Genomic DNA, 16139 nt, shown 5'->3' with positions numbered 1-16139 from the left:
TTAACCTACCCAGCCAACATTTATATGTGGGGCCCATGTGGGTAGTAAATGGGCTGAAAAATGGGCCCTATATGGGATTGTCCATGGGTTCCATAATGGCCCCATGCCAATTGCCCTTGTGGGTTTCATGCAGGAGTACACTTGGTGTTTTATGGGCCCAGGTTTAAGTTCTATGTGGGAACTACATGGGGGCTACATGGCCTGAAATATGGGTTGTAAGTGGGTTTGTCCACAGTTTCCATGTTGGCCCCATGCACTAATTTCCCAGTAGTGACCCAACTAGGACCCACACGGGTAGCCCACATCGGGAGCCCATGTGGGACCAATTTAGTTGACCCAAGTGGGCGCCATTTGGGTTGCCCATTCTGAGCCCATGCACTAATTTCCCATTAGTGACCCAACTAGAACCCACATGTGTAGGACCTACTTAGTTGATCCAAGTTGACCCAAGATAAGATGCCCATTTTGGGCCCATACCCACTTGATACCCCCAGCATAACCCATGTGGGGCCCACATAACCATGTTGGCTGGGTATAGGCAACAATCATAATGAAAACATTTTGAAAACATCCTACAAAGATGGGTTTTGCAATACATAACCAAACATCCACATATTAAACTACATGACTTTGGATGTAGTAGTTTAATACAAGTGTAAGGATGCATGAACCCCATGCACTGCAGGCGTTTTTTTCGCCCCGGTGATTGGCACATCTTGCTGACGGCCTGCACCCTCTGCTGCTGCTACTGCAGCAACAACCCTTCTGACTTGAAATAAGGAAGTGAGTGATCAGTGCTAGTGTGGCGGCGGAGGGATACGGAAAAGGCAATCCCCCATTCTGGCCACGGCCAATATACTCACTCCTCTAACCCCGCTAGTGGAACTCCATCTAAGGAACGAGCACACTCCTATAGTCTGCCTCCACAGACCAGCAAGCACACAACACCATCCGACATGGTATGTATTGTCATTCATTCTCTCTTCACTGGGGAAAAAAGGCGTTGTAATTGTAGGAAACTACTGGTTGCTACAATTTGAAACATTGTGTCGCTTTATGCCTTTTTATTTCAGTTCCTGCAGGCTATACTATTCAGTGAGGAGACGCCCGCATTGTAACATGTTCTAGCTCTACTTGCATGGGGATTTTGTGGCTTATTATTATTATTATGGGCTGCCTTTTTGTTGCGCCTTGAAATGATGTTCACCTTCAAACCGTATTTCCTCATAACTGCGCAATAATATGCAGCAGCAGTTATTCGGTATTCGACTCTACCGGGTCAAGTAGCTGCTGCATTTGCTGCAGCTCGAATTAATTCTTGGACTAGATTTAGTGGTATCGGTATAACTAGCGAAAGCTATTCTGGGTTACATTACGGCATAATTCTGCAGCCATAAATGCATTAGGGTGCATTTTACAATCCGCCTTAAGGAAGCGCAGGCGTGTTGCTGCTGAAGCCTGTCAGAGACGACATGTTCCTCTATATCAGAGAGCCGGAGCACACACATGATATTCGATGTTTTATTCGAATGATTTCGATTCTCGAACACGGTGAACCCGCGAAAATGACGCTCCTTCTCTTCAAAAATGAGCTGGCTTCCCTTTTTTCTTTTTTCTTTTTTTCTCTATGCACCATCTTGGCTCTTGCTCGAGCCGAGCTGTGCCATGATGATGATGAAGGGGGTGGGGGGGAATGGCACTATTTTTTATCTCGTCAGTTGTTCCGCAACGGAAACTGGCCATATTCTGTAATTACAAGGTTATAGCTCCTCTCTCTACATGGCCCTATAAAGGCTCCTAAAACACGACAACCGAGACGCAGTTCCGCCTTTCACTGCAGGGTTTATCTCAGGCTATGTTCTCTCTATCTGTGTTATATGTTGGGCTGATTTGGTTGCCTCTTTGCAAATTTTTCGATGTGTTATGCAAATGTTGGTGAGTTTGTCTGAGGAGCTCTTTCTGGCATTGGCAAATACCTGCAAAACATCAACAGCTGTGGGAAGTTTAGTCGACTTTTAACACCGGGTATTGTGAAATTAGGATCTACTCTACAGCTTATATACAGTATTTAAGAAAAGAGGATGTGTAGTATACTGAAAAAATGTTTCAATAGGCCTCAGTGACTTGCAAAATGCATCGCACATCATCACGCTGTTCTAACCAATTTCGCCAGATGTTGGGAGACACACTTTCACAAGACACATCTGCAACCTAATGAAACCGAGCCCCCTCCACTGGCGACGTCACATAAGTGGATGTGTGATCTGGATGTTGGAAAAGAGGCCTTCAAACTAAAATCCATTGATTATCAACCCTGATGGATCATTAATGGCCCGGGGGGGGAGGGAGTCAAGAAGCTGTAGATCTGTATTCCCCCCCCCCCCTCTTGCCGTGATCAAATATCCCATATATGGTATCGAGCTGCGATGCAGTTTCACGTTGCAACGCGGCGGCGGCGGCGCAGTAATTGGAGTGTAAAGCGGAATTGTTATGGAGCTAAGCTGCGTATCAGCATCTCTGAAAAGTTTAATCCACAGCGCCCGTTATCTGCATCAATACGGCCATTGAAGTGGAAACAGCCTCCCCCATTGAGGTGGAAGTATCGAATAAGTAGTCGGATCATGCTAAGGCCCTATCCTGTTCCTGTTACGCTCTTGTTTGCTGATGCATGTTTAGTAACTCGAAGGACATCCGATCCGCCGCGATGAATAATTGATATGCTTGGCGGCAACACCTAGCCATGTCCCATGTTCCCAGTGTCTAGGAGCGATAAAGTGGTGCGGAGGAGTGCCCCGGCCACCTACCGCCACCGGGCCATATGGTGCACCGGCCTTGTCCGCAGGGTGTGGGTAGGCTGGTGTTGTTTACACCCATCCCCTCTCCCCTCTCCCCTCTCCCCTCCTCCCCTCCAGACACAGCCCCCCGAGCCCCGAGGCCTCACTGTCTTTTGTCCGGCCTCAAAGAGAAGAGGCGTTCAGCGCTCTGTGGAGCTCAGTGCTGCTATAGAAAAGGAAGTGTGTGTGCCACACTGACTCTTTGTGCTTGTGCTTGTGTTAGGATGAATGGAAAGCGTGTATGTGTGTGTGTCACACCCATCTGTCGGAGTGACAGCTGGTTGTGCATCTTTCACATGCAGAGAAGCAAAAGCTACTTCAGGAATTGCCCGGGCGCCTCCCGGCAACAGATCAGCAATTTGAAAAGTGCCCACAGCGTCGATAGAGAAGAAGATAATCGTTGGCGTTCTCTTACGCCATTTTGCATCCTCTATCAAATTAAACCGAGTGTGAACAGTGAGCGATGCGGTATGTTTGTACAAGGGTAATATGACATCAACTGAGAGCACAAGATATTCCTCGCTGGCCCAGTGAACTGCCTCCTGCCTCCCACGGTCCTGTTGGTAGCGCATTGCTGGGGCCGGCTGCCCGGGCAACAGTGGGAGTGGTTGACCCACTCATGCCAGCGAACTGGTGCCAACAGAGCCCCCCCACCCCCCACCCCCAAACACTCACACACCCCTATTCCTCTACAAGCTGTTATAAGACTGGAAGCCTGGCAGTGAACAACCCTGTCCATGGACCACTGTGGATGGTGAATCACAGGGAGTTTCCTCTGAACAGTATGTCACATGTATAGAGAGAAAATGGACACACAGAGGGGAAAGGTCTGGAGGGGGAGGAGGAGTTGGTATTGGCTGAAGTCCAGGGAGAGAAGGAGGAAAAAAGCAGAAAAAGGAAGGGATGGGCCGGTAGTGGGCCTGGTGGTGCAGCAGCACCAGGAGGCCCCGACAGCTTGGGCCTAAGCCAGGGGAGGATCCATAGCACTGAGTCACCAAACCCCACACCCTGTCCACTTAGAGAAACAGCAGAGGACAGAAAGAGACAACAGGAGTGACACGGCATGACAAAGAGGGTGACTAAGGGGAGATAGGAAGGGAGACTTATCAACGCGAGGAAAAAGAGATGAGAGGAAGATGGCGCCAGAAAACACACAGACGAGAAAGAGAACATTGGTCGAGCTGGGTGGCGTGTTAGCATCAACGGAGCTGTTTTGTCTCCTGACATTTCCGATCCTCGCAGATGGAAATGGAGACAGGAAGAGGGCGCGGGGAGGGAGAAGAGAAAAGCATTGAATCATGTCAGTCAGCTAATTGTATGAGCGCTGCTGATGTTATCCACAAAACCCCTCGCTGGCCAGATCAATCCATCCTGTGGCTGCTGCTACTCAAGCCACAGGGAGAGGTCTCTTGTTTTTTGAAAAGCTAAAGGTCAGCTCGCAGTATGTCATCTGTTAAATCTCATCCGGCCTAACTGAATCTAGTCATTATGCAACAAATTTAATTTACTGGGCTTGATTTACAAAATGAAAATACCCTCACCTCCAAACACGGACTTTACAAAGCTCTGATTTCTACAGCCATGGGATTTAAGGATGACTCTGTTATTGGATGTTTGCTTGGCAGCATCCGCAGCTAGATCACTTGTACAAACACAAACCCACTGATGGGTTGGAGGAATTCGCTTTGAGGCAGAAGTGGCTGCTCTGACTAATTCACAGGAAACATGGGGATGGAAAGTATTGGTGTTGAGGAAGAACGCCATTAAGACAGACTCTGTGTGTGTCTGCAAGAGCACACATGCATGCATGCAAGCGTATGTGCACATCTGTGACTGCTCATGTTTATCTGTGTGTTCCTTTGCTGCCAGGCACAAAAGATGTCAGCAGGGTCTGTTAACAATGATAATAAAAGAAAGGATGGGAGGGTACCTGTGGGAGTTATTTGCGCCTCAAGCATTGTATTCACACTTTACTGCTGAGGGTATTTGTTTGGAAACAGTAGCTCCTCCACAAAGAAGCTCAATCCTCCTATGTTAAAGGCCTGGCGGTGGATGCTCGCCAGGTGTGAGTCACCATCAGCCATCGCAGAGCCCTCAGCTAGAGGAGGGAACAGGCTGGGAGCGGGAATCAATCTGTGCCAACGCAGCAGGCCGTTTCTCCTGTTGGTATGACCGTGGAAAACACTCCCGTGCTGACATGTCCTGAAGCAACCCCCGCTTAAAACACTCTCTCCCGGTCTGGAGACAGCACTTCATCCGTTTTATTACAGCATCTCGTTGCCCAAGCAGTCCCTCTCGTGTGGACTGCCACGGTGCAGACTAGTTTTGGACATGGTGTGAGTCAATCCCATGGAGCCACTCGTCGGCTGGAAGTTTAATTTCGTGCAGTGTCGTTGTAGAGCTCTCTGTGTGGCAGCTTTCTAGCGGTCCATCAAGTAAACGCAACCTTTAAAAGACATCTTGATAACGTCTATTAGTGTCAGCAAAGTCTGATAGCTGATTTTCAGCATCAGTATCAATTTTATAACAGTCAAAGTCTGACTGGAGTCAAGGTGGACTCCCAATTGGCATTAAACTATTACAGGGTATAGGTGACAATGGGGCCGATCTATTCAGTTCAGTTCTACGTTTATATACTATATACATTATATATTGGAATTCTACTTCCTGTTTACGTTTTTACCAATTTGTTGCTGCATTAAAAAGGTTCACACTTAAACTGTAATTCCTGTTAATTTTGAAGATTTACCAAGTTGCTGGTGTAGGATTCATTATTTTAATAAAAAAATAAAAATTCAATAAAGTGATATCTTTGTATTTATTTGTTATATTTTGTTTTAAAACGTTAAGACAGCAATGTTTAAGTCAAGCCGGATGTTGCCATGTTGGGCTGGGCAATATGGCCAAAACCCTCTATTTCGATATAGGCAATTTCACATCTCATATATCCCAATATAGCATGTTTACTGGTAATTAATTAATAAATAAATAGTCTATATGAAATAACCACACAGTAAAGCCAATTTTTGTTTACTCCTGTGTGAATTCAACACTTGACAATTGAAAAGTATGGAGTATTTCTCATTTTAAGAACTTCAGAATAAAATAAATAAATATAGGCCGAGCCTATATCGCAATAAAAACTATATAGAAAAATATATCCAATAGACATTTTTGTATCTTCTTGACAAGATATTGTCATATTGCCCAGCCCTATTGCCTTGCACTTAAAAGAATGTTCTCAGTCACTTCTGGTATTGCTCACTGGTATTGAACACTAGTATTTGATCAGTACTCTGTATCAGCCGATAGCCAAATCCCAGGTATCTCTATCTGGACTGAAAAAGTCAGAGCGGTGCATCCCTAATTGACGCTTCCATCCCCAGTGCATTGGTTGTTAGCTAACGGGCCTAGTAGCTAATTTGGAGTTTTGCCGTTGGTAAATCTTGGCAGTCCTCCTGGGAGCAGATTCCAGCCGAGGCCTCTGGTTATGGCCTAGCAGCGGCTCCGCTAGACCCCTGAACACTGTGGTCAGTGTTGAGCTGTGTGGTGGTTAGTGGGTGGGGACGATGAGGAATGTAATGACGTAACAGTTTGGAATTTGTAATAGTTGCCTTGTTGAGAATAACTTCATTGTTTGTAACCCTCTCCCTTCTTTTTGTTTTAGGCTGACCAACTAACAGAGGAGCAGATTGCAGGTAGGAACAGAGCTAGTTTCTCTTCTACTCCTATCTCATAACCAAGTCCTTTCTTCACATATTAAATGGCTACTGGTGGATTACTTCCACGCTGTGTCACTCATTAAAGTTTCTCAGTCACGAGCAAGCTGATATCTCTCTTTAACTGTTCTGGTTGCCGCCACGTCACTTATGGGAAGCACGAAATGAAACAGAACATTGAAGGATCTGGCAGCCGCCCTCCCTTGGTAGATCATTAGCTTTTCAACATGAACAGGAAATAAAGGGGAAGGAGCATTTACAGCATGTCATGAGTCAGGAGTAAGACCCAGGAAGCCACAGTGAACAGGCAGTTTTGCAACGCTAGCTTATGAGTACTTTCAATCACTGAGGCACCTTGATATCCTTGATAAATAAATGATGTGGCCTTTGTATTAAAACTGGAGGCTGCACAGTTTCTTCTGAGTCAAATCCCCTCTGTGGCTAATTAGCTTGTGCTAAAGCTCCAAGGCTAACGCTATACTATTGCCTGCACCTCCCTGGATGTTCTTTTTATGGCCCATAGTTCAGAAGCCTGCTCGTACAAGCTGGCACAGGACATTGAAGTTATTGCAGTAAAGTCTGTTTCAGCTGCCAATAAATATTCTGCACCATTTTCCCTTTTTCACATTATGAGATAGGATCCCTGTGTGGTTTCAGAGCTCAGCACATTTACAACTTCACTTCCCTTCCACGCTCATGTGGGCCAATACACAGGGGATTGATTAACCTTTTCAACCCGACTGCAATGTCCTAACACAGCCCATTTCTGTAACAGCGTAGCAACGGTAAGCTAACCTCTCGCTCTTACCTCCTCCACCCTCCGCAGAGTTCAAGGAGGCTTTCTCCTTATTCGACAAGGATGGCGACGGCACCATCACCACCAAAGAGCTCGGCACCGTCATGAGGTCGCTGGGTCAGAACCCCACAGAGGCTGAACTGCAGGACATGATCAATGAGGTGGACGCTGACGGTCAGTACATGTACTTTATTAATCCATGATATATTGACAGCCGTGAGTTACTCACCACTGATATGTCAGTAATAAATAAGTTCCCTGTTAATGAGGTGCTATCAGGTGCCAAATAAGGCAATAGAGCTAGTAAATGCCTCTTGATTGGCCCAAAATGATGAATTTTAAGGAGGTTTAGAATCAGAAGTACCCTCATTTTACAAACACACAGTTTGAACAGTCAATATGATTGGGTTTCACACTATAGACTTCATCTAACATATTTTAAATCCAGTGGGCTATCTCTGGGGTCTGAAAAGTGAAGCCAAGTGCCTTAAACTTGCATTCTTTCTAAAAGCCAGCAGGGGGCGAGGCCACTGGTTGCAAAAAGAAGTCTGATTGAATAGGAGTCTATGAAAAAATGACCCTACTTCTCACTTGATTTATTACCTCAGTAAACATTGTAAACATGAGTTTATGGTCTCAATCATTAGTTTCAAGTCTTCTTCAATACAGCATGAAGTTCATTTAGCAAATTATGGTCCCATTTAGAGTCAAATGGACCATAAAGCAGGGGATGCTTTAGGGCGTGGCTACCTTGTGATTGACAGGTCGCTACCACGATGTTGTCTGGTCTGGGAGTTTTTTTTATCTTACAACTTTAACGCTTTCACAGTGTGTTTTCAGTTCACAACAGTTTATTATAACCCTTTTGGTTGCCTAAAAATGTCTTATTCAGGGTACGGTTGTACTTAACTCCACCCTCACTTCTGGTTACAAAAAAACAAGATGACGACGACCAAAACGCCAAACTCGAGGCTTCAAAACAGCAGTCTACAAACCAATGGGTGACGTCCCGGTGACTAGATCCACTTCTTATATACAGTCAATTTCACTGAGATTATACCTCCTATACAGTGCTAATAGACAAATCAGTGATAATTTCTGCTAAATCCTAAATAAAAGAGTGGACTAAATCATCATGGGTTGCTAGAAATGTCTTGCTTTACAAAGACAGCATCTGTTTTGTGAATCATTTGTGAAACATGTCAACCGACAAATACAGAGTGCACGCTTGGCTTTGCTTAATTTACTTGGGAAAAGTAATTGAAAGATGTATAATCAGCAGTTAAATTGTTAATTGCACTCGCGTTTTATAGAGTCTATCGTAAGCGAGGGTTTTGATATTTAGGTTAATAAGGTGATGCCATTCTGTTCCCATCAGCAGTTTAACTGATCTTTCCTGCTCACGCCCCCGTTTTTAATCAGTGAAATGACTCACAGTAAAAGACCAATTTTAGTTCAATTATAGGTGGTACAGTTCTTTGGGAGAATTATCCCAAAATTTCAGGTCATTTTTAGAGGAAATAGAACCATAATTCCACATTTTGTTGCATGACTTCTGTGATAAAACCTCTGTTACAAATGCATGAGGGATTAAATAGAGCATCCATTACTGCCCCCACATCAGTGGTGTTGTTGCCCACCTCCCTCCCCTCTTCTACCAACTGTCAACCAACTGTCCAAGCCAACTGTCCGGCCAGCTTTGCTGTCAGATGACGTGTCCCTCTGTGTCAGCAGTTTAGTCACTGCGTGTTCGGCTCCATCATAGTTGACAATGTCAGGGATATGGGTGCGCGGGCGGGAGGTGCTTTCAGTGCTGGTGAGAGTGTCGGCGCCCCATGCTGGGTGCCATAATTCAGGCAGATTCTTCTGTTCACCTCACGAACAGGTTCACCGAGTCTTCATCCTCCACTGCAGAGGCGCTGTGATTGAAAAGATAGGGATAGAGAGAATGAAAGACAAAGAGAGGAGTCAGAGAAGTTGGCTCGTAGCTCCCCAAGCTGGCCGTCCTTGGGCAGCAGAGTCGAGGATGTTAGCTGTCAGTGGGCCTTTACCCCAGCGGTGCTCTGTCAGCTTATAGGATTTTGTAAATGGGACCGCATTGATCACGAGAAATCGATTGCACCGCTTGGCTGCCCCTTTTATTGAAACGTCCTCCCACCATCCTCAGCGCCCTCCCCCTCCCCGTCAGTTACACCCAAGAGCAAGCACACACACACACACACACACACCATCACTAACATCCCCTTGTTCTGCCTCTGCCTCCCTTGGCTGATGCAATCTAGGTCAGACAGCAATGAAGCTAGTAATGGAAAATAAAAGTGGTTACATAAGGCCCTCTCTGCGCTCTGCACATCCAGTACCCACATCGGCAAGCCATGAGATGTCAGCTGGCCCATTGAAAATCAGCTTTATTTACCAAACAAGGAGGCCGTGGCAAAGAATTACAATGAATGGAAGAGAGGACGGGAGGCTTTAGACGGACAGGGAGCCGTTAAAAGAAATAGTCTCTAAGGGTATTTGATTGTGAAAGCCAAGCCTCGATTTATGAGCAGCGTGGGTATCAAATGGAAATCGCTGCTGTTTTATGTTACAGCCACACAGATCAGCTAACCACACCTGCTTGAAAGGATACGTCCATATTTCTGGCATATGACGGACCACGCTGAACTCAAATATGTAAAAGATATTTCGACACGGATTAAATAACCGCATGACAAAAATATTAGCGTTAGTCACACATCACTCGTCATCATTACACAACCCCCGACATTTCATTCTTATCTCCGGGATGGAAGTTGGCTTTATGATGCAGGAAAAAGCGATGACCACACGTACTGAGATGCCTCAGCCTTCTATAGTTTGCGTCAGCACCTCTTATGTGTAATCGCACCATCTCCCACTCGGTTCACTCCTTATATTCTCTCCTCTTCACAGCTCCCTCATCTCCATCGCTCTCTCTCTCTACCGCCCACTCCCTTTTTTTTTCTCTTTTTCCCTCCCACCATTTTCTCTCTCCTCCCCGCCTGCCTTCCTCCCTATCTTCATCCCTTCTTGCTTCCATCCCTCCTCCACCGCAGCAGCAGCTGGCTCGAGGTGCAGTTGAGCTGATATTGCTCGAGGGCCTTCTCTAGTCATTGTCCCCCCCCTCAGATGATGGTTTTCCAGTGGCCTTCTCCAAGACTCAGCTCAGCCTCCCTCCAACCCCACCCCCCCCTCCCAGTGGCAGAATGTGTTCCCTCGGTGCTGCTGGCTGTCTCTGTGTGTTAGATAACAGGTCCTTAGATTGTTACCCTAGGCTATGAGATCACCATCTGCCCCATCACATTACTGCATCCCTTTTCGTTCCACACACACACACACACACACACACACACACACACACACACACACACACACACACACACACATCCATTCTCCCTATCTCGCTCTCTGAAGCGTGCACTGTCATTGGTTAATCTGCGTACAATCCCTCCGCCCCCGTGGCTAATCCTCCCGGGTGCTTTGCCCTCGGTGTCTCTGACCTTCTCTCCAATCCCCCTGACATTTTTTTTGGTCCGTTTTTAATTATAATATGCCGCCGCAGCATCTCCGGGTCTACATAAAAGCGAGTACACACACCGCCATTAGACTCACCACCACCACCATCATCCTCCCTCCTGTGGTTGGCGAGCTGCTGAGTTCCTCATAGATCCTTCCTCTGTCAAGAGGGTCTGATCCGCTGGTAATCCTGTCTTGACAACGGTAACATGGCTATTGATCCCATCGCACGCATACATGCGCCACCAGCACAGCAGCTGCCATTAGCAGCAGCAAAACACGGTGTCAGAAAGGGGAAAGAGGGACAAAAAAGAAAAAAGGACTTAAGGGTGGACATGAGGGATGGAGCATCTGGATTGAAGCTCCCCCACCTCCTTTTCTGGCCTCCTCCTCCTCCCTTCCCCTCCAGCCAGGGTTTCTGACAGGAGCACCAGGGGAGATGAGCCTTTGATTTATCCAGGCTCCTCGGAGGCCAAGCTGCACAGTATACTATATGTCTACATTATGGATGACTGGCTATGGGTTCCCCCCTGCAATCCTGCTGCGTTTGTGTATAACATATGCAACATCTTCCCAGGGCTTCCCTGAGGAAGAAAGGGAAACACACACTGAATCACTCGCACAAGTACATCCCTCCACCGCCTCCTCTCAGGGTGCAGTAGCAGGTTTATCGCAGCGAGGATGTATACTAAAATCATTTTAGGGCTGCTACCCTCTCAAGTCGCACCCGACACTTCCAGGTATGGCCAGTAGGATGATGTAAAAGCCAGTGTCATACACAGGAACAAAAAACAAAACTGGAAGGCTAAATTAATATTAAGTCCTCACTGAATATTTTTGCTTTTCATCAGCTAAATGCTGCGTTACATTATCTCTACTTACCCCAGGTTGCTTTTAAGTAATTGCAATTTTTGCTGATTAAATGTGCCCCATTGATCACCCATTCCAGGTAATGGAACTATTGACTTCCCGGAGTTCCTGACCATGATGGCCAGAAAAATGAAGGACACGGACAGTGAGGAGGAGATCCGCGAGGCTTTCCGGGTATTTGACAAGGTAAATAAAGGTTTCCATGCTTGGCAAATGTAAGTTTTAGCTTTATTTTTCACCTTTAAAGAGGACCTATTATGCTCATGATGCTCATGATGCATACTTGTATTTTGGGTTTCTACTAGAACCCTCCCCTGAAAAGCTCAGTCTGCTCTGATTGGTCCACTCTGTTGTGATTGGTCAACCGAACCAAACTCTTTGGACTCCGCTCTAACTATCTTTCTTTTGAGGGCGTGCCAAACTACCCGACAGGCAGGTATTATGCAAATGTGTTACTTGGTGACATCACCATGTTACAGAAGAAAAGACAGGACTAAAAACTACATAACACAAAAAAGGAGAGGGGGAAAAAGCACAAAAGCATAATATAGGTCCTCTTTAATTTATGTGGAGTCAAGTCAGACTAAAAAGTCTGTCATAAGCATAACGACACCCAGGTGTAGGGCTGTCCCGAATACCATTTTTTTGGGCTTCGATGCTTCGGCGAGTAATATTCAAAGCTATTTGAAGCCTCGGGACAGTGCCGCTGCCGCACTACTGTACACACTTGCACCTCTACACATAACAAAGAGTGATATCCGTCTGAGATTAAGTAAGGGATAATGTGCAGCGAGCCGGTCATTGTTGTGAAAGAAACCCAGACAGAGCGATGCTGTGGACGTGAAGGGGTTTCTTTTACAACAATGACCCTCTAGCTGTACATTATCCCGCTTATTACACGGCTACTTACTGAAGAAATCAACAATTTGACATATAAAGGTCCGCCAGAGTCCGACATCAGAACTGCGCCCACTAACGGTCTGCTATAAAGAAATAACAGACCGTAGAATGCCGCAATTGACCAATCAGAATCGAGTATTCAACAACGCTGTGTAATAAAATAAATATATATTTTATATATATCTATATATATAGATATATATATATAGATATATAAAAACGAAGCATTCCAATAATGATTTGGAGGTTTATTACCATGGCAACGGTCGAAGCTTCGAAGCATTTGGGTCAGCCCTACCCAGTTGAGATAACTAAAGTTTAAGTGATGCCAGACCAGGCTGCTGGTAAAACGTTTTACCTAATGGGACAACGAAGTAATCAGTTTCCTACTTCTGGCCCGCTTAACACCTGTCGGCACGTCTCCTTATTTATCAGTCTGGTGGGAATCCCCCCCCCCACCCCCCACCAGTTGTCAGCCTGTGGGATTTTTCGTCTTTCACACATTTGATCCCATTCCGCATGTTTTCCAGGACGGAAACGGCTACATCAGTGCCGCCGAGCTCCGCCACGTCATGACGAACCTGGGAGAGAAGCTAACGGACGAGGAGGTGGACGAGATGATCAGAGAAGCAGACATCGATGGAGACGGACAAGTCAACTACGAAGGTAAGATAAAGACGGAAGAAGAAGAAGGAAGCAAGCACATACTAAAATGTCACGGTGCGCAAAATAGCTTGAGTTTTCTAGGCCACGGTGTAAGCTTTTATTAAACAGGGGGACCAGAGCACTTCATTTTCTGAGCTGTGTATTTCTCTGAGGGCGACTGCAAGACAAGCCAGCCACACATAATATTAGTTATTAGATAGGGGCTATAGATGGAGCCTGCTGAAACAGAGATGGGAGAAAGCCATCCTTCTGAATTATCATCAGTGTGCCAGGAGCCTTTTCACTCTTTCTTTCTCTCTCTCTCTCTCTACTGTCGCTCCCTTGGCACATTACACGAGAGACTGCGCTCATTTTCTAGAAGGCTGTTGATATATTATGAACAGTCCGTAAGTCTTGGCTGAAAAGTGCCCTACTTCTATACACCCATTGTACCACAGACAGAATATGTACTCAACAGACAACGAAAGCCTTCTCTTATTTATTTATTTTTCTGTTTTATATGTGTGCGGTGCATATCGCCATCAAACTGTAAGCACAACGCAAGAGCCTTTTTTTAATCAAACGGGTTTAATGAGATGAACGTGGAAGCCGTTCGGAAAGGGGACACTAATTAGGATGTGTGTTCCGAACCCTGCTCAAGTTGATTAAAAAATGAATAAAGGATTTAACAATTAAGCAGGTGACTGCTCTCACTTGGCAACAGGCTGTGCCAAAAGCCTTAAACCTCATGTACCTTACTCATGCCTTCTCTCTTTTCTCCCTTCTGCAGAGTTTGTACAGATGATGACCGCGAAGTGAAGCTTGCCTGCCCCGTCCTGTCCCCTCTTAGAAGAAAACAAAAAAAAAAAAACGAAGAAAAAAAAAATCAAAATGTTTTACTTACCTCTTGGAAAAAAAAAATGTTCATTTATTCATACTGTTTCTGTATAGAAAATAATTGAATGTTGAAATAAAATATCCTTCTGTCCACAACAGGAAAAATATAAAAATATACAAAAAATATCTGCATGAAAATGATGGTTAGTGATCCTGTCCCCTCCCCCCGGAGATCAGTTTAGCATCAGTACTTAACAAGTAAAAATAATAATAACAACAAACCCTGTAACTACTACCTTCAGACTAAAGCAAAAGCATTTGGCGAACTCCTTCCAGTTCCATTTGCTAGTGGTAAATGTCTGAACTGGCCATCTCTTCTTTCTCTCTCTCTGTTTTCTGTTCTTCATGCATGCAGCTTGAGACCGGAGCACTAACCCCCCTGACCGCCCCACCCCCATATCCCTCCTCCGGGCTACCAGAGCGTGCTGATTCCACTATAAGCTGTCCTCTTGTTGGTTTGGTACAGTTTTTTTGTATTTGGAGAGGAACCCTGTACTGTTAAGATGAGAGAGTATACCAGGTTCTAACTCAAGCGTTAAAGTGGAATGGGACTTAATTGTATGCTAGATAAAAAGAGAAAAAAAACAATGTACAAAAAATACATTTTCAAATGTTTGGCATGTTCTTTTGTTTATGTTATGTTATTTGGATGGCCATCTTAGTAGTTGTGCGTCCTGCCCTTTTTAAAGGAGGGGGGACTTAAAAGAGTCTTACGGTGAGCTTTCTATTTTCTTTTTCTTTTTCTTTTCTTTCTTTTCGCTGAGATGGAGTGTCTGTCCTCTTTTCTTGCAAGAGAGAATCACTGGCCTTCACTTTTTCTTTTTCTTCTTCTGTTTCTCGACTCAGACAAGAGCATAGTGAGGGGTGTGCTGTGTTCGCAGCGCACGCTGTTAGGAGTGTCAGCACACCAGTCTTCGCAACTGTTCGCCTGAGTTCAGTTTACATTCATTCCAAGTTGTACATGCTAGTCTTTATTTTTTTTTTTCAAATAAAAGACCATGAACTTTATCATGTCTTATGTCATTCTTCGAATGCTTGGATGTGAAAATGATCTGTAAAGACAGAATAACAAGTAGCGGCGGGGAAAAAAACGATTCACCTACTATGTATCGCGTTTAGTTTTTTTCCTCACGATTTTGAATTTGATTCTTAAATGCCAGAATTGATATATTTGCTTCATTTGAGTCAATGCGGAGGGAAAAAGAAGTTACCGTTATTATTGTTGTAGTCTGAGTAACGTGACGTCATATCTGTTCCGTATCCGTCATCCAAAACAAACCGCAGCGAGCCAAAAGTAGAAAACGTCCATGTGGATACAACCTGCACCCTCGCATTTTAAATCCAAAGTGGTAAACACTACACATCCAGTAAAGCATGGAAACACTTTGGGTTTTACACATTGCAGGAAAAGCAGAGCTAGACATCACGGCTAAAGCTCCATGCTAACTCTGTCATGGACAGGTAACGTTATCGTATTGCGGTAACGTGCGGTCAAGCCGGCCGTCACTCTCACCTCAGTGGTCAAATTGGCCGACGCTACGACTGTAGAGCACCCATATACTGACATTTATGTTAAATACATTCAAACGGCCCCGATGGAGCTGACCATGGATATATAAAGAAAACGGAGATAGTAGCGGTGTAAAATGTGTGAGGTTTTCAAAATAAAGTGTTAACAAAGGGAATTATATATACAAAATACATATATGGAAATAAGATTGATTGGATTATATTCACCAGAAGTATAAAACATTACATGTCCCTTATAAATAAATAAAAAAAGAAAATACCACTAATTTGTGAGGGAAATGTCTTTATTCTTTGATTTTGGGGTTTTTCTGGAAAAAGTAATAAATACACACGGACATCTCTGCTAACATACTGTACATGCTGAAAATCAAACATTTTTACTATATTGATATAGATATTTTCCAAAGTAAA

General features: G+C 44.9%; 1 protein-coding gene across 1 annotated transcript; it reads left to right on the top strand.

Moving 5' to 3' along the window:
- Window positions 1–828: 828 nt before the first annotated feature.
- On the top strand, window positions 829–15206 carry LOC141756508 (calmodulin-1). The gene is made up of 6 exons (XM_074616269.1): window positions 829–959; window positions 6502–6532; window positions 7380–7523; window positions 11836–11942; window positions 13187–13322; window positions 14092–15206. The coding sequence occupies exons 1-6, from the start codon at window positions 957–959 to the stop codon at window positions 14118–14120; spliced, it is 450 nt and encodes a 149-aa protein (XP_074472370.1). The 5' UTR covers window positions 829–956; the 3' UTR covers window positions 14121–15206.
- Window positions 15207–16139: the final 933 nt, after the last annotated feature.

Source organism: Sebastes fasciatus, chromosome 18 (genome assembly GCF_043250625.1).
Source record: "Sebastes fasciatus isolate fSebFas1 chromosome 18, fSebFas1.pri, whole genome shotgun sequence".
Classification (NCBI taxonomy): Eukaryota; Metazoa; Chordata; class Actinopteri; order Perciformes; family Sebastidae; genus Sebastes; species Sebastes fasciatus.
This window is presented reverse-complemented; position numbering and strand designations above follow the sequence as displayed.